Genomic DNA, 24,164 nt, shown 5'->3' with positions numbered 1-24,164 from the left:
AAATAAAAATGAAATTTTCAGCATGTTTCTCATCAAAATAATGCTAAATTGTATAACTTTCTAAATATTAAGCTCAAAATATTACTAATTCGGTAATTTTGAGCCTAATTAGTAATATTTGAGGCAATTTTATGCTTATGCTAGAAAACTTATTACATCATAAAATACTGATATAATATAGGTAATCAAAATTTAGGAAAAGGTGAAAAACAGAATAGTATTACTATTACAATGAATAATTATTGTAAAACTAAAATTCAAGTTATAAAAATAAAATTTTCTTTCCATTATAATACTGTATAATCTCGTTTAATCGAAATAAATTGCAGAAGACGTTTCGAACAACGATTTATTGTTGTTGTACCTCGCATGCTTATTGTCATTTTGCCTTTAATTATGGTATTCAATCCTGAAATGTTTTGAATCAAACAAGATTCTAACTCATTTTATACGCAACATATGCTTTTTTATAAAAGTTGAAATTACTTTAAATTAATTTTTAGGATTGCAGGATTATTATTACCCTGCATGCGCCTTAGTAATTTATAACCTGTAAACCCTTAAATGAGTAATTTATAACCTATAAATTACTCATTTATAAAAATTTAGTGATTATTATTTTGTCTTGTTTTCTTCTTAATATTTTCGAGAAGTCACGCCTGTCATCTTTTCATTAGAAGGATATAAATTGACTCAAAGGGTTTCACCAATCTTTGCATGACATAAAATAAGGATAGAATATATAACTTCCGTATTGTTTTGAAAGAAACCATTGGGAATGGTCACGTGCATACTTTCTGCGCCTACTGCCTAATAAACATATTTGTGCATCCAAACTGCAATATCATTGGCAAGCAAAAGTTATGGAAGAGCCAATTAACGATTTAACAATTACCAACCTTTGACGATTAATCGCTGGGGCGTGGTTAATGTGCAAGTACCAGAAAAACAAATGTCTTTTTACCGACCAATAAAAAATAAAATTTTGCACAGAACTGCAATTGTAACCACAAAATCGCGTATCGAATGCCATATATTTAAGTAATTTCGTTTCTAAGATATCGGGTTTGCATTGTTTTTTTGCATACTGACTGATGGTAAAAACTCGTATCTGATTTGATTCCAAATTTGATACATATATTCATATTAGATGATAAATCTCTGCATCATACTTATTTATATAGATCTCTTCGTTTCGTTGTTATCGCGTCGTATTTGAAAAGTCGTAAAAACATACTTCTTTTTAATGTATTTCGTGCAAAATTTGATAGAAATCTGCAAATTAGATGTTAAAATCCTATACCAAATTTAATGCGCCGAGCTCAGGCCACTTTGAGTTATTGAAGTCACAGACAGATAGAAGACAGGCAAACATAATTTCAAACATTTTATATAGGACTCAAGGCAGTATAAAATGTAGAGATATATTCCAAAATACATAATTTTTATTTTTTGACTATTATAATACTCTCTCTTTGTATATTTTGCTGTATGAGAAATAAGAAAGTGATGAACAATACACAGTAGGCCACAGCTAGTTCATTGGTAACTTTTGATTTTGATATTGAAAAAGCAAAGCTTTTGTATACTATAGTAGGTTAGTCATAATAAACTATAGGTTAGACATTAGCAGGAAGACCTGACTTCGGTTTACATCTAATTCTGTCGTTATTTGCAGCGGTGCTATCAGTTTTCTACTCTTTAACTCGACATTTGATTACAATGCTGTTTTTTTTTTCTCGTTTGTTTTCCGAATTATTCAAGAAATTTCATTCACCCACAATGCACACTTCTATATCTTTGTATATGGGTATACTCATGCAGTTCGGTAATAGACTTTGTTTCAATTTATGATTTCATTGAGTATATCTCAAGTTTCGGTTAACCAGAATTTTAATGTATTAAAGATAGTAATAACTACATTCAATTCTGCTGCTCACCGTTCTGGAAATCAATACCCAAAATATCACTGGAAATGTGAATTTTAAACTTACATTATTGATATTACTTTCACTTTTGCGAATAGTTGACGTCATTTGTTGGTCTAGAAGAAAACAAATCTACACCGTTTAGATGCAATTTTTTAAAAAAAATATATAGAAATGCGAAAATATATTAAATAATGTCTTTAATATCTTTCACATCTTTTACACCTATAATTTCCATAATAAAAATATGAAAAAGAATATAGTAAAACCCCCATAAATTTGTTTTAATAAATAATTCTGAAGGAAAAAAATATCCTAGTCAGGGTTAAACTAACCCTACTTTAATGCTTTTGAGGGATTATCGTCTAAATTTTAAGTGTTGAGGTTTATTTTATTTTTAATATAAATTCAGTAGTTAATCACATTGAAATATGAATATTTTAACCCTCTTCGATTATTATCAGCTGAATGATTTTCTATAGATCTATATTTAGAAGACCAAAAAGTGACCAATTTCATTTCGAGGAACTCAAATGTCTGACCAAAATAATAATCCTTCAGAGATCTTTGGTTTTCTGAACTTATCAGTTTGGTGAGATCCTCTATGGGGATTTTATTATTGACTGAGCCTCTCAGCCAAATTGCAATCTACGTTTTCATTGTAGTCCAGTGCTCAGAGGAGGTATTTATCGTTGCCCCCTCCTCCCCTCTTGTTTGAGTTAAAAGATGGCCAAATATTTTTCTTTTCAGTCTAGTGACTCCTTTCAAACGTATATTCTGCGTCGGGATATAAGTGGATTTTCCCTCCATATTTATTCAACTAATGCTTACAATTCGATCAATACAATTCTTTCTAGTTCCGGTTCGTCATTTTGCATTTTGTAACAGTGGATAGCAAACAATAGTAATGCAATATTCGTAAAATGCGTTTATGGTTGTTTATATTACTATTATTTAAAGTTGTGCTTTCTGTCATGTGAAATTTATTTATTTAGATAAATAATGATTAAAGCTAAACATTACTTTTTGCCGTCGAAAAAAGTGTGTAATAAATCAATATGGCTAAACAAAGATATTATTTTGTTAGATACAAAGAAAAGAATAAGCATTAAATGAGAAAAAAAATTGTATTTCAATTCTTAGCATTTATAGAGATAGGAAAACTAATTGTTTGGAATTTGTTGAAAACATGTAATGTATAAATATATTTCAACCCTCTAAATATGGAATTATGTATATATTTTAAACTGTATAATTATAAATTTAATTTTGTATATTAATTTTGGATAGGTGACAATAGTGGTCTTGTATTAAAAATTCGATTTTTTGAAACTTTTGAGTCAAAAACAGATTCAATTAAAATTTGTTAATAATTTACTGCTTTATTTGTAGTTGATAATAAAATATTCTTCCGGATATGGCGTTCCATTTTATAAAGATGCATCGATTCAAATGTCGTCCTTAATCTGAGACTATGATGAAAAATCACTGATTTAGAAGTTTCCAGTTATAAACCTGATTCCACCGAAAATTTAGTGTGCTTTATGTATGCCATATCCTAAGTTGATTGTAACATTTCTCCACTGATGGCGCGAATTTTTTTTTTTTTTTTAAAGCTACCCTATTTTGGTTTTCTTACCTTCAGACCACAATTTAAAATTACGATGTCCATTCAAAATAGATTTCATAAGAATTCAAATCGGAATATTTATAAAAATTTAACTAAATATTAAATGAGTAGGTGTCTATATTTGTACTGAAGCTAGACTTAAATAACCCTTCTTCTATATTATTCAAATGTTACCTTTTTTCTATACTATTCAAAGTTTATATTATATATTATTTCTTACATAATGAGGATTTATTTTGTCCTTGTTGCACGTATGCATTTTCAAATCAACAGGAAGCAAATAATTATATGTTTAACAATTCGAAAATATAATTAAAAAAATCTCCATAAATTGTTTTCGTTTAATCTTACGTTATTTGCAAATATAAATAATAAAAAGATTTATTTCTTCAAATTTATTTTATTTATATATATATATATATATATATATATATATATATATATATATATATATATATATATATATTATTTTCTAGAATTTATTTTAAAACAATTTTGAACGTATATCGTTCACTTATATTTACAAAATCGTGTTGCCAATGCTAATTCCCAATACTTATTATATTTATTTAAAATAAAGATCTTTCCAGTAAATAAATGGTGAAAAAATTTCAAGATGCTCTTCTTTTTCCAAAATATTTTTTTTAAGCCATCTTTTCCCTTTCATAAAAAAATATGTATTTTTTTAAAGAATTATTTATATGACTATTAATTTTGCGCTCTTCTAGATATTTATTCGTAGTATCAATAGTAATTTAAACTAATGAAACAAGAATATTGTGTGGTAATTAAAATGAAATTTGTCTTCATTTTTTTTGTGTGTGTGTCTGCCTGGTGCTCTGATGACATTTCTAACAGTTATTCATCTTTTTGCCTTTTAATTATCTGTTCTTTTGTTGTTCATTTTCATAGTCATTTTTTAAAAATTTGTTTCATTTATTTTTATATTAATAACGAAATATCCAGAATCCAATATAATCCTGTAAGCAATCTTTCTATTGAACCATTACATATCTATCTTTCTAGTGAACGAATATAAGAATTTTTACGGATTCTCTTGAGTTTATTGCCTTTTTAACCATTTATCATAAAAATTGCGGAATTTTAAAAATCATTCCAGACAAATTAATTACATTGAAACCCAGAAAAATTAATCGCATATAAAATAGCATCACAATATTTCCAAAGATCAGATATACATACCTGATCTTACATATATATCAAATGTATTTGCAATTCATGCAATAGCACACATTTTGATGTGAATTTGAAATAAATTCAAAAATTTCTGCATTCTCAAGCTTGCGAGAGTTTTAAATTTCTTCATCATTTTTATAAAAATATTATCATTTTTTGACGTTATTCACAGAATGGCTGTATGATAAGATAAAATGTATTTATAATATATAAAATTAAAATGAACCGAAAGTCCATGTTGTACAATTTCATAAGCCATTACTTTTTGTAAATATCGGAATGTTTCTTATAAATAGAGATTATGCGCTAGTACGTAACATTATATCATCTATTTGCGATAAAACTTTGTTGTGGGAGTAAATATTCATATTTTACCTTTTGTATTAAGCTAATGTTATTTTACATTTCCTAACAAGTTATTTCTAGAATTGCCAAATGGTGCATATTTTATCTGGCTCAGTATGATCTACGTAATGGCAAAGGAAAAAATAACACCAGCGGCAATATGGTGCCATTCGGTGTACATATTATGTACTTGCGTGAGTCTTTCTCATAAAAGGAAATGAAAAACAGAAGCGGTTAATATCTTATGAATGTGTTTTTAAAGTTAAAAGCATGTTTTTCGTTACAGACCATGAATTTGTTTACCATGATCCATCAATGGAAAAATCTAATGGCATCTACAGAAATCAACAAGGCCGGAAACTTGCCGGATGACAAAAGTTGTGCCGACCTGAAATAAGGACCACTCTTATGTAAAAGGTAAGCTTCCCTTCAACAAACAGAAGAATAATCCCCAGTTTTCTTTCTTTCATGTGAGTTTTCCTCGAGTTCTGTTTTGCTTGGAAACTTTTTTTACTTTCTTTTTAAAAAGATATAGAAAACGAAAAATTACTGGAAACGAAACTCTTTCCAGCTATACTTAAATAATCTACAATAAATGTTAGTTTTATTTTTCGGAAGCTAGAAAACTTTTTTTCCGATATCTACCTCATTCTGTTTTCTCACGTACATATTTGATTTATGCCTAAAGAGTTTGTGTGCTTCTATGAAACATTACATTTAATATTTAATGAGTGGAAAATAAGTTTTCGACGCATGATTTATAATACCGTTCAATCTATAGAATAGCATTTTAAAGAAAAGTAAATTTTAACCAATCTATGCACGATTGATCTAATACCGTAAGAAAATTAAATTAGCAGTCGTATAAGATTTTTCAGTATAATAGAGTAAAGAATCCATATATGTGTATATATATATATATATATATATATATATATATATATATATATATATATATATATATATATATATATATATATATATATATATATATATATGTGTGTGTGTGTGTGTGTGTGTGTGTGTGTGTGTGTGTGTGTGTGTGTGTGTGTCACCTTTCATTGGTTAAATGTGCAATGATGCAAACAAAACTAATTAAATCTTATAAATATTTTAAATAAATTGGAGAACTAAAGACCAGTCCTTTTTCAACAAACTTTATTTTATTTTTTATTTGCCACCTTTGGCGACCAGTTGGTTCAGCAGTATTAATGATCGCTAAAATTGTCCATTAAATATTTTATGATATTTGGTCTCTAAATAGTTTTTTATTCAAAATATTTTTAAGCTTCGGATTTTGATAGTTATATAATTCAGTCATACTATTATGTAAGCCTTAAACAGTTCTGTTCATTGTAAAACTTATCTATCTGTTTAATTTTCTGTCAGCGCTCATAAAATTTTAGTTTTGAAATATAATGGAAATGTTGAACTGCAATTAATATAAAAATATTTTTTTTTACTGAAAGCAACCATGTTTTTTCTTAAAAAATATGAAAACTGAAAGCAGAGTCATTTGTCATTGAAGTTGTATGTGCACTGCAGAACAAATTGCGTAATTTTTATAATATCTTAAAGAATTATTCAACAAAAATTTCTCTGATTCACCGTAAAATTCAGTTTTTAGTTTTACTTTCGAAATATTTAGAGGATGTAAATAAAAATATTTTACTTTATTTCTTACCCACTGGCCACTGAAGTTTTTTTTTATATTAGTTTTAGAACAATCAGCATTTTCATAATCATAATTTTTTTTCACTGTTGAGAAGCTCTGGCACAAGATTGGCGTATCTTTTTTGAGACGGTCGATGAAGTGGTCCAAAATCGCCAGTTTTATAGAAAAGTGATATTAAAATTTCATAAAATAGTCAGTTTTAGTGATGGATTTAGTTGATTGTTCAACAATTTTTATTTAAAATATTGGAGTCTCAAGAATATTTTGTAAAGCATGATTCAAAGGGCAGATGACTTACGTAAAAATTTCAAATTCTTAATTGATCGGAGCATTTATTGTCAAAGGTAAATATAATATAATTATTTATTTCATTTAGACAAATTTGTTAGCAGATGTATGACCTAAATTAGCTGATGGGTACTGATAAGAGTGATTATCCTATATATATATATATTAAACCATGTTATCCTTAAATTAAACTATTTTATTGAATTAATAATATAGATATTGTAAAAGATTATAGAAAACTTTTCCTCCATTTACTTTTTAGAAAATATCATATTTCAAATTTTTGTCACTTCATAGAGACACGTGCTGAAAATTACACTTTTATAAATTTAATTTGCAATAGTATTTGATTTATTTTTTAATTTTAACTTTTGTTAATGTGATGGCAATGCTTTGATGAAAGCTAATTTCTTCCCATTGACGTCATCGTGCAGATTAAATTTACTTTTATTTTGTGCGAAATATATTGTTAAAAAATATGGTTAAAATGTCTTTAAAAATTCGTTAAAAATCGAAACTTAATTTTTTGTTTAAAACATTAGTATCATTGAAAAGATTATTTTTTGATTTTCGATTGAATGTAAAAATCTAATTCGTGCGCTAATATTTTCGGAAGTTATAACGGAAAAATGCCAAAATTGTGATTTATTTTTAATTAATTAAAATTCTAACTAAAAATTTTAAAAAAATATCCCTCAGAATTGCACATTTCCGGCCTCCAAGATATACACGTGTCAAATTTGGTAGCTGTAGGTCGAACGATCTCGCCTGTAGAGCGCCAGCACACGCACTCATAGACACACACACACACATTGAACCTTATTTTAAGTATAGAAGACAGCTCGTGAACTCTATATATGCTAACACTGCACACCAGTTCCCCTCCCCCTCCAACTCCCGGTTTCAAAATGAATTTGAAAAACACTACTTCACTGAACATCCTATGGAAAAAAATTAGACAGAATATCCTAAGCCTCAACCATAGTACCAATTCAACTAATTTTAATTTGTATATAATCTCTTGGCCTTTAGTTATGTAATGAACTATCGTTTCTTTCATCCAACTCTTCCCGTATTTATTTTCGAAAAAATAACAATAATTTAATTTTTCTTTTTTTTTTTTCAATTTTGGATCTTTATATTAGAAATACATGCAAATTTCAAAGGTATAAAAAACAACATTATTAAGCAAGGAATATCGTTTTTCAATCACTACACACTACAATCATATGACTCCTTGTTGCTGGACATAAAATTTCATTTACATCTATAATTAATGGCGGTGGCTTAGTGAAATATAAATATATATCTTATCTTACATAATGGGCGAAAGCTGTCGAAATAACATTAAGTATTGAAACTCGACTATAAAAGGTGTTACTCATGAAACCGTAGCTCCAAATAGGCGTTGTAAGTTCATTGGATGGCAGATCCCAAATGAAACAGCTGAGCTTGATAAGCTATTCTAAATTATGGCGACATTACCCAGTTTATTACTTCATTGTACGCTGCATATAAAGCGAACCCATAATGCCAATGCATATTCACTAGACTGAGATTAGCTGGGACGAAGATCTTGTACTTTAGTTGGTATTACGAGCACGTTGTATCATTAATGAAGCAAATAAAGTTCTTTCAGAGAATGTTTGATTTGGATATTAACGTTGCTCTAAACAATTGGCGTTGTTTACCTTATGAAAAAACACATTAAAAGCTTTTTTATTAATTCAATGTTTATGACGGAGCTGCAATAAGCTTTTAATAAAATGTGATGAAAATTACGATGCTTAAAGCTGAATTTATCTTTCGACAAGAAATACGTATTCAGTTTTTTACAAGATATTCCTAGAAGTTTCATACAAACATGCTTAGGTACCGAAAATAGATAATTTATAGAATAGATGATAAGAAAAAACGTAAAGTTTGGATGTTATGAGTGTGTTCATGAACATAACCACAAACAGATATTTCAACCCGTCCTTAGGTATTAGATTATATTGAATGATTGGAACTGAGCAACAATATAGGCAAGATCTATTGTTGAGTTCTAAATGCCATTACTGGCCATGATGCAACCCTTCTTTTCGGAGGCTCGTAGAGGGTAGCTAAATCCATACTATTTTTATATCAACTAGGGCAGCGAGAAGCAAGCACCATTCCGAAACCTTATCATCTCCACATCTGATGTACCCCCGGATAATCTAGATTGATAGATACCATTTTTGACTTGTTAGCAGGGTTCTTATTGTTTTGGTTGTAGAAAGGAAGAACATAATAAATCACTTCTGATAGAAAGAAAAAAAATGACAGTAAAATCATAAAAAAATTGCTGGAGTATATTCAGCAATAAAAGGAAGAAATACATTGAAACATTATTCGATCCTTTAACAATTATTAAATTAAAAAAAAAACAGCTATAGAAACTGAAACACCTTTTCTTTTAGAAAGAATATTTTGTGCAAAATTAGATCCCAAATGCGATACTGAAGATTCGATGAGCTAATTTTCTTAAATATTTACGTTTCAAAAACCTGTTGACATATAGAACGCGCATTGCCATATATCCAAAGCATTTCTTATAGTGAAATATTATTCATTTATAAATATCGTTTATAATTTTAAAAAAAAATGTTGATTTTTTTTACTTTATTTATATTCAGAACATCATAGAACATCATTTTTTTTCTTTTATTATAACTTTTATTTTATTGGCATACTGGTTTTTATTTGAAATTTTTCCGAATTACTGAAAAAAGGCGGTAAATTTGCAATCACTTATTGCAGTGTCACATAACTTTTAACGCGATAAACAGTAAGCTTCACGAACTGAGCGACATGTTTAATGTCCGTATAATGAACAGTAAATGACGTCAATGTTAAGCAAATATTTTTTTCGGCACTAATGGCGATTTAATAGTGTAGATACAAACACATAAGCGATAAGTTAACATAAATATCTAACACATGGTACTTAATGTAATTTTAAGGATAATTCATCTTCAGTTAGTAAATATGAAATGTAAATTTGATCAAAAATCAGTTTTGTTGAGTTTTGTTGCCTTGTAAAAGATTTTAGAATTTTATCTTATAACGATTTTAAATTTATACTTTAAACTAAGTAAATTTTTCATCCCATATTTTAACATAATTATATCATGTTAAAAATCTATTTAAGATATTTTTAAATAAGATTTTGCATAAAATGTACACATTTTTGGGATGTTTTTTTTAAAAAAAATGATACATCAGTTTGAATTTTAGATAGCCAGTTGAAAATACGTAAATAAAAGTACTAAATTTCCCATTACTTTCAAAATTATGAACTTGCTTTAAATCCTTTAATATTATATAATTTTATCGTAATAAGTACTTATTTATAATGTTTTTTTGATAATTTAAGCCTGTACATAATTGTAAAAATTATAGTAAAAATGAAAATGATATAATCAATTTGAATTCTGGCCAATCATGAAATAAGTGTCGAAAAAAATACTATCCATAAATTTGTATTATTGGCTTTTCTTTTCCTTTGTATTTTAAAGTTCATTCATTTTCCTCCCAAAAATAAAGAAAGAATACTCGGTAGCAGTCGTTAAGAATGAGATAAAAGAAGAACTTAAAATTCCTCTCACAAAGTGGGGTTTATCACCGGAAAAGATTTCTGCGGCCGTAAGACGCTGAATGCTCAAAACAGTCACAGAACTTTGCTACTAAAGACATAAAGGACTTGAAAAATGTTATGTCAGGTGCTAAGCTATTCTAGCTGTCCCTCTTGGCCAAAGTTACAGTCTCAGACAACCTGTGGACATCTGCTAAATTTATGTCCCTATTGGCTTTTGAGGAAATTTTTCGAAGACATCTTCCAGGAAGGAAGGGGAAAAAAATATCATACCAATTTTTTCCATACATGCTAGTACGTTTCCTGTGAAATGTGTTCAGGCGTAAAATTTCGTTCTTTGTCGTTCTTTTATTACCGAATAAAAACTTTGTTTTTATAACTGCCTCAGAGCTTAACTGCCTCAGAGCTTTACGACCTTGTCGAGTGCCAGTGTCATGTCTTAAAGCCAAAAAGCCACTGACTGCCAGACATTTACAGGTTCCGCGTAGATTGCTGAGATGCACCTTCAATCACAATCTAGAAGGGAAAGGTAAAGCAAAAGAAATAAAATGATGAAGAGTTAGTAAGGCGTTCTTTTTTTTTCTTTCCAGTGAGTACCGGACGTGAGTTCGAACCAAATAAGTAAGAGAGAAAAGTAGAAAAACCGGATAACTGCATTTTTTATGACAAAGCTTTTATTTCATCCAAATGTTAAATTTTAATTTATAGTATTGTTGTTATGACTGTCTTTGGATATTCTTCTGGGACAGTCCACTTACAATTTAGAAATATATAAGGCAATTTAGTAAATCTAACTAGGGGAAGAGCTTTGAATATTTTGAAAGATTATGAAGTTGTTTTCATATAAAGCATATTGCTAATTTTATTAACTATCTATAGCTTTTAGGGATTTAAAAAAATATGACTTATCATTTCTTTCTCAATTAATTTAATATGATGATGTATATATGCTGATATATACAATTGCTTCATGCCACATGCACGGTGCGACTACATAAAGAGTAAATCATTAAAAAAAAATTACAGAACAACCAGTTGTACACAAATTTACAAAAATTAATTATGTTATAATAATAATTGTTATTAGTTTTTGAATTAGAAATTATTGACTATTTCAAATGAATTTAGTAATAAATTCAACGTATGATATTGCATAATATATATTTTTTCTCTTCAAAATTCAAAGAATAAACTTCTGAATGGCAGTAACTTTATCTCCTATGAATTTTTTTACCAATTTCTAATCAATTATAATGCTATTCTTAAATTTATTTGACAATACTTATCAGTGTTTTATTTACATGATTTATTTATAATAAATATTTTTTCATTGTATTATTGACCGGATTTATTTATATTAGGTACTTTTTCATTGTATTTTTTACTGGAATTATTTATAATATATATTTTTTCATTGTGTTATTTAACGGATTTATTTATTATAGATATTTTTTCATTGTGTTATTTATCAGATTAATATATAACAGATATATTTTCATTGTGTAATTTACCAGATTTATTTATAATAGATATTTTTCCATTGTGTTATTTACCAGATTTATTTATAATAGATGTTTTTTCATTGTGATATTTATGGGATTTATTTATTATAGATATTTTTTTTCATTGTGTTATTTACCGGATTTATTTATAATAGATATTTTTCTATTTTATTATTTACCGGATTTATTTATAAAAGATATTTTTTCATTGTGTTATTCACCAGATTCATATATAATAGATATTTTTTCATTGTGTTATTTATTAGATTCATATATAATAGATATTTTTTCATTGTGTTATTTATAAGAATTTTTTCATTGTGTTGTTTACCGGATTTATTTACATTAGATATTTTTTGAGCAACATGATCGTAGCTATATAATTAGAATCGGATTTCAAATAGAAAATAAAAATATTAGAGAAAATAAGAATATGCCCGAAAGTTTGAAGAGATTACTCCCCCTGGTTTAATTGATCCTTCAGCCAACATTTTTTTTATATAATTGTAGCATTATCATTTTTAAATGCAATGCATTTTTTTAAATATTTTTAAGAAATATGATTTTATTGACGATCGTATAAGCACATTTTGTACAAATTACTACAATAGGTGGTCCATAGGTAGCTGTCCATTCTGATTGAAAAAATCCGTATCTAATCTAAATCTAAATTAAGGTCATATATGTTCCCCATCTAGAAAGTACATAAAAATTTAATTTTACTTAAATTTTCGAAAAATTCCCCAAGAATTTAAGATTTTCTCTTTACATAAATTCTCATTCTGGGTAAAATTATATAAACTGTATCATGAATATGGGAAAGTTTCAGGTATGGAGGTCAAGATAATCTAGTCAGTATGAAAAGCCATTCAGTGCCAGACATTTACAGTGGGACAGACGGTGGTTCAATTTACAATGATGATAGGTATATTCAGCCACATCCTGAAGGGCAAATACAACATTTGAAATGCACTTATTAAGATATTTTAATCCAGTTTATGAACGTAAGCTTAAAATAAGTAGAAATGAGTAAATAATTTAAAGGCCTACCTAATTTATGACTTCCATTTGTATAACGGAACTTCATCATGTATCAGCTAAGATTTAGTTTATGTTTTTTCTCTAAGATTTTTTGTGTCAATCGATCTTTAATTTATTTGGAATTATTCATTATTCTTCATTACTTATATTCTTAAAAAAGTGAAAAGTATAATTGTTTGCCTTGAGAGTGTTTGTATAAAATTTCCTTCTAATAGCATAGAGAAAAGTTAGAAATAGTTTTAGGAATAGCATATTTCCATTTCTGTTTAACTGTCTTGTAGATATATATATATTCTTTTTTTTATCTGTTTCTTCCCCCTTTTTTCCTTCGAGAATACTTGCCAGACAATAATTTGCGAGACCTTATCGCTTTCAAAGTCAAATAAAACTTGTCCTAATTCATAGCAAATAGATCTAATGTTCCCTTACGAATCTGATATTTAAATCAAATACTGTTTGTAAAGTTTGATTTATCCATATTTTGAATAGGAAAATAGTATGTTTTGTGTTACTCAGATTTGCTATATATTTGCAAGAAAACTGAATTTTTAACTGAGGAATTTTCCCTTGTTATTTCAAAAAAAAGTAAATAAATAAATAAATAGTGCTTTTGTATTGCATCTCAATATTTAATGCAATTCTGAGCACTAATAAATTTTCTATCCTCCATTTATTATGTAAAATAAATGTCTTTCAAATTTTAATATTCATAACAAAAATAATCTTATTATTTCTGAAAAATAACAAAAGATATAGTAGACTGTTAGTATACAAAAATTTAAAAAGAAATGCAAGTTTAGTCACAATAATTTTGAATGGATTTTACTTCAAAAGTTATCTGAGAGTAATATGATCCGATTAATTGACGGTTTTAGATTAAGTCTACTAACAGTTGCAGCTGCATTATTAAAATTCTTAAAAGTGGTTTCACATTCTGCCAATTATAAGATTCCAACAAGTCGCGCATGGGCGCATGCGCTGAGAGAGCGAACAATAGCATGTTCTTGTCTCGACGGCACAAGTACTTGCTATTGTACAGTTTCTGCGCATGTGTGGTTTTACTGGTTGACACAAGTACTTGCTATAGTACAGTTTTTGAGCATGCACGCTTTTACTGGATGGTTTGTAGTTGGCTGAGTGTAAATCCACTCACAGCTACAGCTACAGCACGACTATAGCTAAATCAATCAAATAAACATTTCTGTAGTTGATGACACATGCTTTTTAACTTTTGTTATAGTAATTGTAGAATTGAAAATATATATTGTAAGAATCTGAGAGGATTTTTACTGCTTTTCATTAATAGTTGATCGATTTTATCAAAGCAATTATTATTTAACTTTTTGAATAAAAGTATGTTTCAAAAACTTAGACGAAGAGGATTAATAGTAGAAGTCACGACTGCCAACATGTTTGTTTTATTTCAGTAAATACATGATTATTTTGTCTTTTTTATAAGTTTTAGCTTCAAACTTTTTCACCTAGTGTTTTTGAAACATTTTAAGAAGAATTTGGTTATTTTGGGATTCTTGTTCTTAGATTAAAATTATTTCAACAGCAAATAAATTAGTTTTAAAAAAAATAAAAACGAAGAATTTCTGTCCTTTTATTTTGCTTGCAATTGCTTAATTGAAAGAAAATAAAATAGGACTAAATTTATTTAGAGGATGATTGAATTACATTAAAAATTATATCTAGCAAAATTTAAAATGGAAAGTGAAAATTAAAGAAAAAGCAAAAATTATTTTTAAACGTAAATAAGATTGATTTTTTTTTATAATATCGTTTTTTTTTTTTTTTTTTTTTTTTTTTTTTTTTTTGAAATCATTCGACCATCATTACTCTCATAGATCTTAGAATATCAATAGTGAAGAGAAACGTCACATTGCTTTGAACGAAAGTTTAGAAAATGAGAAATTAAAAACACTTATGCATTTTTAACCAAGTTCTTTATTAACATGAATCAGCCGATTGCAGATTGTTATCATCAAACGGCGTAAAAAATGCTGAAATTAATTTATCGGTGTCTGCGATAAAAAGAATTAATATAATGTATAATTTCAGTAATAAAATCTTAAGTGAAGCAACCAATTTACTAATTTTAATGAAAATCCTACATATAAAATTCATTGTTACGCTTTGTAGAAACGCCTTAAAATGAATAATTCAGCTTTAAATTATCTTATAATTAATAATTATGTGAATGGATGATTATAAAAATGTCTCTGAAAACCTTTGTTTTTAATACATGTAGTAATTTTTCTTGATTAATTATGTCTAAAGGAGATTTATTTCAGGTCATTAACTGCTTTTTTCCTTAATTAAAGCATTCATTAAAATTCATCATAATTAAAATGCAAATAACTTCCTTATCAAAGAATATGTTTTGTTTCAATTTCCCAAGCATCCAATATCAAAGCTCAAGAAAGATTTTTTACTAATGAAATAAAATTTAATTAAAAGAAACATTAAAATAATAAGTATCTGATTCTATCATAAATAATAAAAAGCATAATTTTCAATTCAATAAAAATTTGGGTGTGCACTTATTTAATTCTTTTTAATTAACTTTGCATTTTCTTAACTTATTATCAATAAATATTCATTTGCTCTAAATGTATTCTAATGTTTATAAATGGCATTGAATTATTCTTTTTTCGAAATTATGAGAGCACAACTGATGAGAAGAAATACAATGGTTTTATAGGTAATACTGCAAATAAAAAGTAATAAGCTATAAATATAAAATAATAAGCTATATATATATATATATATATATATATATATATATATATATATATATATATATATATATATATATATATATATATATATATATATATATATATATATATATATATATATATATATATATATATATATATATATATATATATATATATATTATTTAAATAAGCTTTATATATATATATATATATATATATATATATATAAAGCTTACTATTTTTCATTTGCAGTATTAAGCTATATACATATATATATGCGTGTGTGTGTGTGTGTCCATTTGTTTATATATTAAACTCTTTGAAAGAAACGTGTGGAGTTCTATAATAATTTCTATCAATCTTCATAATTTTAAGGAAATATGGAGAATGAAAAATCATAGGAAAAGAAAAAAAATGAGAGAAATATTTCAATTTTTAACTTTTGCTGATATTTTTGTATTATAAACCATGACGAATACAGAAACGCATACCGAATAGAAAGGAAAAATAACAGGAAACATACATATATCGCGAGAAAGTATTTTGAGCTTATATGAACCAACACAGAGTTTTGGCTCTCTGGGAATTTATAGATACCCGTTGATTGCATAAAAATTATAGTTAAATAAGTAATGAAAAATGTAAAAGTATATGTATCTTGATACAAAAAAAATGAAATAATTTTTTTTTCCGTTTGTCAACAAATTAATTAAATTAGCTTATTATAATGACTAACTCTGAAAAAAAAGTTTAAATTTTTTTTAAATTATTTTTTTTTTTTTGAAAACGAAGTATATAAGTATGAATATTATTGACATAATATTTTGTTGAAAAATGATATGCAATCTTGAAGCAAATATTTACTTATTATTTTTTTATTATCAACTTTTCGTACGCATGTGGAATAATTATCTTAATTAATAACAGAGCCAAAATTCACAGAATTATTATTTATATATTATACCAAATATCGAATAAATATAATTTCTGTGAAATGACTACTTTCTGGCTTAATTATAAAGCTTAATTAAGCTCCTGGCTTAATTCAAAGTCAAAAAGACTAATCGATTAAAAATTTCCCAGACTATTTAAAAATGATTCGCATTTTTAAAATAAGTGATTATACATTTAAAACTTAAAATTAATTAATATTTTTAAAATGATAGGCAACATCATCATACATTTTCTAGAAACGGCTGAGGTTGTTTTTTTTTAATCAATACCACTTTTTTTTCTCAGGAAGAAATCTATCATTTCTGTGAAACGATTGATTATTGCTTTTGTCAAGAGTTACTAATTATTTTCAAGCATCATAGATTCTATGCTTTCATAGATTCTATGGAAGTAATTTTTCCTTTGATTTTATAAAACAGCTATACAATTTGATGGATATTTAATAGTTTGATTATCAAAAAATTCAGTCAAATTTCAAGAAAAGAGTTTGCAATATAATAAGAGTTATTGTTATGATAAATTCTAAAATTATCTTTCTTGAGAAGTGATAATTTTTATTGTATGCAGCCATTATATATGTGTCATAAGTTTTTGTATGCTTTTTCCTTATCTAATTAAAATGCATCAATATTGATAGTAAATTTTATTCTGTTTCAGATTGTATATGTCAAAGGACCAAGCGAGCTACGGGTATGGAACCGTATTTGCAATTGCTTGTATCTGTGTAAGCCTGCGTGCGTCATTGTGCCACAAAACGCTCGATGCCAGTCCAGTACAATTGTACTGCAAATGATGGAAGACTTTGCAGTCTTTTCTGATGATTTGACAATGGGAACAATCATATGATTATCCTTCTGTGAATTTTTTTCTCTGTGTGAAAACATCCCATCAATGGACTGCATCGCGTGTTGATTTTTTATGTGTAAAACTTCATGTGTGTCTATATGTTACACGTGACAATGAACTGAGCTTCTCCTGTGCAATATCAGTCGTTCGTTATTTTATTTATTGTATGTGATCCTTCGTATGCTTCGTTTAGCAAATACTTTAGTATGTGTTTCTGGAATGTGCCACACGAATTATGCAGTAGTTTTTTAATTTCAGTGAGAATTTTCTGAATCCATATGGTGATTTGCTGATATGAACAATTAAAGCTATTACTTCATAAGTAAAATACTTTTGTGATTCAGGTAGCATATTCTTTTACAGCAAATAATTCATCATTTTGCAATGCTATGTCATTACATATGCAATGCATGGTCCAATTAGTGAAAATGGAGTCTTGATTATCTTAGAATGTGAGACAATGAAAACACATATAAATGATTTTGTGAAAAAAAAAAAATATAACAAACAGAAATTCTATCGCATTTGAAAAGAAAAATATATTGATAAGCTGAAATATTTTTAATTTTTAAGCATATAGTTAAAAATATTCATGAATTATGGAAATTCTGTTTAATTTGTTTATAAATTATTAAAACTTTCTACATGCCCCAGTAATATCATCCATTTGATATTCATAACCTAGTTTCTTTTGTTTTATTAACAAAAAAATTTCTTTCATTTTTGAAAATTAAATAATGTTAGAAATAACTTAGAATTACATTTTATTTAACTGAATCAAATATATACAATTTATAAATCGTTTTAAGAAATTGTACTGGACGGTTCTCTGAAGGAAGAGCTTTAATTATCTTGTCTCTTAGCAATAAGTAAACATATATCAGTCCTTGAAAAATAAATACTTAAAATCATATATGAAATGCGTTTCATGTACAGTATTATTCTACTGGATGCAATTAAGGTATTTTCTCATGACTGTTCATTTATTCTAATGAATGCAAATTATTCTCTCGAATTCATTTACTTATTTGAGTATAAATTAAACTCAAAATTGGAATTTAAAAGTTTTTTAAAAGTCAATTATAATGTTTAAACAGTTGCATGAATATGAAATTTTGATTTATATATAAGTTAATATAAAATATGTAGTGAAATTCTAAGCTTCATTCTTTTTTAAATTCTGTGGAAGTATAAGACCACTTTTTTGTAAAATTCGAACTTCTTTTAAAAAGAAATATTGTATATTTAAGTGAATTCAAAAATGTAAACAATAATAATCTAGATGAAAATATGATCAAAAATAATAATTAAATTTTTGAAATCACTTTCTATATCAAGTCAGATATGTGACTGTATAGTTGAATTATTGATCACCATTTTTGTAATGATACTGAAATCTTACTTTTAAAGTAAATAAATTATTGCGAAAATAATTGCAAAGGCCAATGTTGTATCTCAAAGATATTGAAAAGTCATTGAGCAATATAAATTTACAAGAATGTAACCCTGAATGTTGAAATTGTATTTTTCTAATGTTTGTATAGCCTAAAAAAATTGTTCAGTTCATATAAATATCTTCACATGGTAGAGCAACAAAAAGGATGTTTCTAGTAGTTTTTATGTGGAACATTTTACATATGTGTCACTACACTATAGCTTATTTAATTTTATGTGATATCCCTTCACACTTGCTGCAAAAATCCTTTGCCGTTTTAAAATAAACTAAGAGACAGCGCAAAAAATATATTGCAAAAAATAAGTGGAAGAAATGATAAATAAACGAACGAATGGAATGAAAACAAGAAATTGCCGAACTAGAATCTAGGCTTGTATCCAACAGACATCTGTGTTGCTTTGAGCAGTTGTTTCAACCCTTTTGAGTGAAGTCAAAAACAAACAAAGCGAAAGAAAGGAAGGGGAAAACAAAATCGATTTAGGAAGAATTCTTCTCTCGCAGCTGCAACTCTACGTTCGTTACACCACTGGCCTTGGGCTCCTTGGAAAAGACCAATCAATAATTTTCTTTTTTTATTTCTGCTGTGTTTCTTCGCAAGTTGTGATCAATTGGGTGGCTGAGAATGATATCACGAATGTCCAGAAAAAGACACGTTTACGGAATGAATGTGCTTGTTGGGCTAATGATAAAAGACTGTAACAATCGCTGATGAATAAATATTGTTTTATGTTCACTTTCAGACTCTTTTATTCTTTCTAGCGTTTTTATGCCAAAAATGAAAGTATTGGTGGCGAAGGATTAATTTTTTTGTTCCCATGTGTCAACTCCTGTTTTTGAGTTTTCATGTCTAAACATCTACATTTTATTCGCTAAATTCAACCAGTTTTGTTTCCAATTGAATGCATATATCATTCAAACTATCTCCAGTTAAGCTTAAAAATTCAAATTCTTTTTAATCGCTTAAAGAGATTGAAAAATTTCTTGCTTGAAGGAATTGCTATTTCACAATTTACATCACAGTGAAATATAATTGACGTTACTGTGCGTTGTAATGTTGAAAGTAATAAAGTTTAGTTTGTGTGAGAATTATTTAATATCATAGAAAATAATTTAATGCATTAATTTTAATTTCTGCATACATTCAGTTCCAAAAGAATATTTCTAAATTGAAAAAAAAAATAGTTGATCTTATAGTTGTTAAGATTTGCATTTGATATAATATTATTAATCTGAAAAAATCCTAATTAATATATACAGTAGTACATTCCCGAGTATACGGTTCGCGACTATCCGGCTTCAATACTATACGGCCTATTTTTATTTTATCGTAATCAAATGAGGAATACAAGGCGTTGCATTGTCAGCATTTCCAAGACATTGGAAGAGGGCATCTGATTCTCCTACGTGTCGTGGGCAAAATACAAGTTGTGACAAGAAAAGATCAGAGTTCTGCTCGTTGTTCATTGTTTCGTCAGTGTGTAACAGACGTCTATTAAGAACTTCTTTAAAAACTAAAAACTGTAAGTTTTGACTTATATCGTAGGATTATCTTTTTACCCTTAGTGTTATTTGTATAATCGCTTACCAGGGAAAAATAAAATTCGTTTGAGTCAGTTTCCTTAAGAATCAGTCTCAGGATTTACGTTAATGTTTTGATTATATTTCATGCAATTAATTTAGGCATTACAGAATTTATATTGAAATGTGAATGGTTTATATCTTTTAACTTATCTTTTTTCTTTAATAAATTCTTGAAAGACGCAGTGCAGTATATAAACATATATAAACTACCAGTATAGAGCTTTCTATTTTAACTCGATACATTACCGGCAACAGATTTTATGATTCACAGGGTAGCGGCTGCTTTCACATTCTACGTGACTTGAGATAAATGGAGGGCATATTAGTAAATAAGAAGTGAGAAAATAAGTATAATAACAATGAATTTTGATATAAAAACTTGTGACTTCTGGTATTCATGGACAAAGAAAGGAGTTCATAGAACTCTATCCTATCCGGCTTTTTGTAATTCGGCCTGTCCTTCCGCCACATTAGATCGGATACTTGTGAGTGTGCTGTAGTAGTTTATATCGCATACGTGATATAAAATATATTTTAGTTTATATATAACGTTTATCAGTTTTAAATGATATTATTCGATTATTAATAGTCGATCTTTATGAATTTTAAATACTAGCATTATTTATTTAATAGTATATCACCAGTTGCCAGAAATCGCAATGAGTTACTGATAAAATTTGGCTAGATAGAGGATTTTGTTTAGGATATGCAAATGAGATTGTATATTTAAATGAATAAATTTATTTATCCGCCATTTGATATCAATAAGTCATATAAATAAGATAAAATGCAAACATTTAAGTAGTATGATAAAACATACAAACTTTACAGAACAACAAAGTTGCACTTCAGTTTCGATTAAAAGAGTCAATAGTAATTATTTATGATGCTTAACTTAGTAAACATTTGGTAAGCCGTAAGCATTACAAGACACACACGAATACGTATTTAAAAGAATGTTCTTTGAAGATGTTGTAAAATATTTACTTCTTTTCATAATAAAAATATTGAATTATACATTGAAATTCGCTAAACAGAATTGCATTCAGAAATGCACTAGCCGAATACGATAGCCTGAAGGGATTCATAATCAAACTCTCATTCGCATGCTAATTAAAAATCAATAAGCTTTATTAGCTTTTCTAATTGAGTTTAATATTTCATTAAAGCACACACGGAGAGACAGAAAGCATAGTAATTGTGGATATTATCCCTGATCAAAGAGAATTAATCAAAAACACTGTTTGTGAAAGCAAAATTTTCCTGCAATTGTACACATAATTAGTTGATTAAATAAGTTGCAAATTCGAAATTTTTGTAATAATTCATGATGCTAATAATGAACATTTTTATTTCTGAAATGAAGAATCCTTACTTCGTTTTACCTCTGCATTTGAAAAACACGATGTAAATCAAGTAAACCACCCTCTGCGATAGATGCTTTACTTCAACATAATTATAGGACAGAATTTTCAAAGTGGTGTTTTATCAGAGACTTCAGACAACCGAAATCTTATTTATCAATTAATTATTCACCGCGCATCAGATAACATTGTACTTAGAAGTTTCCTGTCTAGTACCAATTATTAAATTCACTCTTCAACTTATTTATAACCTAATGGGCAAGAACATTTTTGTTTATAATAAAAAAAAAACGTTGTAATGCGTTGTAGGAAATATATAGAATATTATACGTCCCTCAGTCTGTTGAATAATAATTTCGCGTTATATTCCACTCAGAATTTATTTATGATAAGGATGATGTTTCGTAAAATTAAATATTTATATTATTATTATTAATTAAATATTTATGAACTACGTATACTTGAACGTATACGAACTTCAGTAAAATAATGCTGCATAAACAAAAAGTAAGTTTGTCTTATTGAAAACTGCAATGAGTACTGATAGGATAGAGCAATTTATTCAGTAAGCCCATTTTTAGTGATTATCGAAATACTACCAAACGTACTGTGAATACTAATAAAATAGGAATAAATAATAAATGATAATAATAAATAAAAAGAATGATAAATGTTTTATCCTAATATGATTCTTTTTTAAATTTAAAAAGTGTCGTATTTTATATAAGATTATTTGGATATTAGTGACAAAAAAATCCTCCTATAAATTTTGATTTATTATAGTTTTATTGAAATCTATATAGTAATCTATACAGTTATTTTTAAAACTACACAGATCTATGAAAATTATTTTTAAAATGCATATTTTTTTTAAACTGATATTTATGTTACCTACAGTTTTGATTTCAAAAATGAAATTTATTTTTTTAATCTTGCAACTCATCTTCACGAAAAGGTTAAAAAAAATAAAAAATAAAAAAAATGGAAATATTCTGTCATTATATAAATATGCACTTTACATATAAATTCTTGTTTATCATAATTCTAATGATAAACGATTTTAGTAAAAAAAATAATAATAATAATAATTCCCTGCTTTGTTTCTGGCGAACTGAATGGAAATTGCTTTTTGTCAACGTCTAGCAGTATTTGGCTATAATGTTAATATACTACTTTAATTGATATCGCTTTTTTTATTTGCTTTAAATCTTGATGAAATATGAAATTTTGTTTTCCCATGCCTATTAAAATTTCAGAAAAATGGATCATTTGTATATGGAGAAAATTACATTTTCTTCCATATCCCATCCTAATATCTTGAAATATGTTAACATCTCTTTTACAGTTGATCTGAACTTTTTGTTTTCCAAGAAATTTGATTACATTTTGTTTGAAATATTCTCCGCTTTTCTTTAATTTTAGCTTATGTTTTCATTCTTCAACAGCGTTTTGATGCCAGATCATAAAATAATCGTTCTCTCAGCTTTTCCTTCTATAAACTCAGGGATAAATCACAAAACAATAAAAATAAAAATAAACATGTTCTTGATAAAACCATAGTAAAATGTTTAATAAGCCAATTTTATATCAGATTATCATTTTTAGATTTATCCAGGCTCATGCGACTTTTTTGAACATGTTTTATTTATGCAATGATATGGGAATTTCCTGTAATCACTATTAAAAGCAACAAATTTATCGTTTAAAAATCACTGCTATTTAACAATTTCTGTTTTGCAATACGAAACTTCATAAAATGACAGTTCACATTATTTCATAACACTCATCTAAATGATCTACGGCAAACGCTGAAAAGAAGAAGTAAAAATAGAAAGTAGTGAAAGAGGATTAATGGAAGGAGAGGAGAGAAAATACATGTTAGTTCCAGTTTAAAATTATTCTCTAGATTTATTATTGGGTTAAGTTTTATAATTTATTAATTTATCGGAAATTCTTTAATAAATATTAGTTTATTCTTTCTTGGATAAATAAATATATATATATGCAGAGAG

The 24,164-nt window shown here is 27.1% G+C and overlaps 1 protein-coding gene across 1 annotated transcript in view; it reads left to right on the top strand.

Moving 5' to 3' along the window:
- LOC129969346 (B-cell receptor CD22-like) overlaps positions 1-19,940 on the top strand; it is a 297,654-nt gene extending 277,714 nt beyond the window's left edge. The window contains exons 14-15 of the mRNA XM_056083883.1: positions 5,387-5,517; positions 17,563-19,940. Coding sequence (XP_055939858.1) covers positions 5,387-5,472 — 86 coding nt within the window. The 3' untranslated portion in view covers positions 5,473-5,517; positions 17,563-19,940. The remainder of the gene's footprint in view (positions 1-5,386; positions 5,518-17,562) is intronic.
- Positions 19,941-24,164: the final 4,224 nt, after the last annotated feature.

This window comes from Argiope bruennichi, chromosome 5 (assembly GCF_947563725.1).
Source record: "Argiope bruennichi chromosome 5, qqArgBrue1.1, whole genome shotgun sequence".
Lineage (NCBI taxonomy): Eukaryota > Metazoa > Arthropoda > Arachnida > Araneae > Araneidae > Argiope > Argiope bruennichi.
The sequence above is the reverse complement of the archived record's forward strand: the minus strand, read 5'-3'. Positions and strand labels throughout refer to the sequence as shown.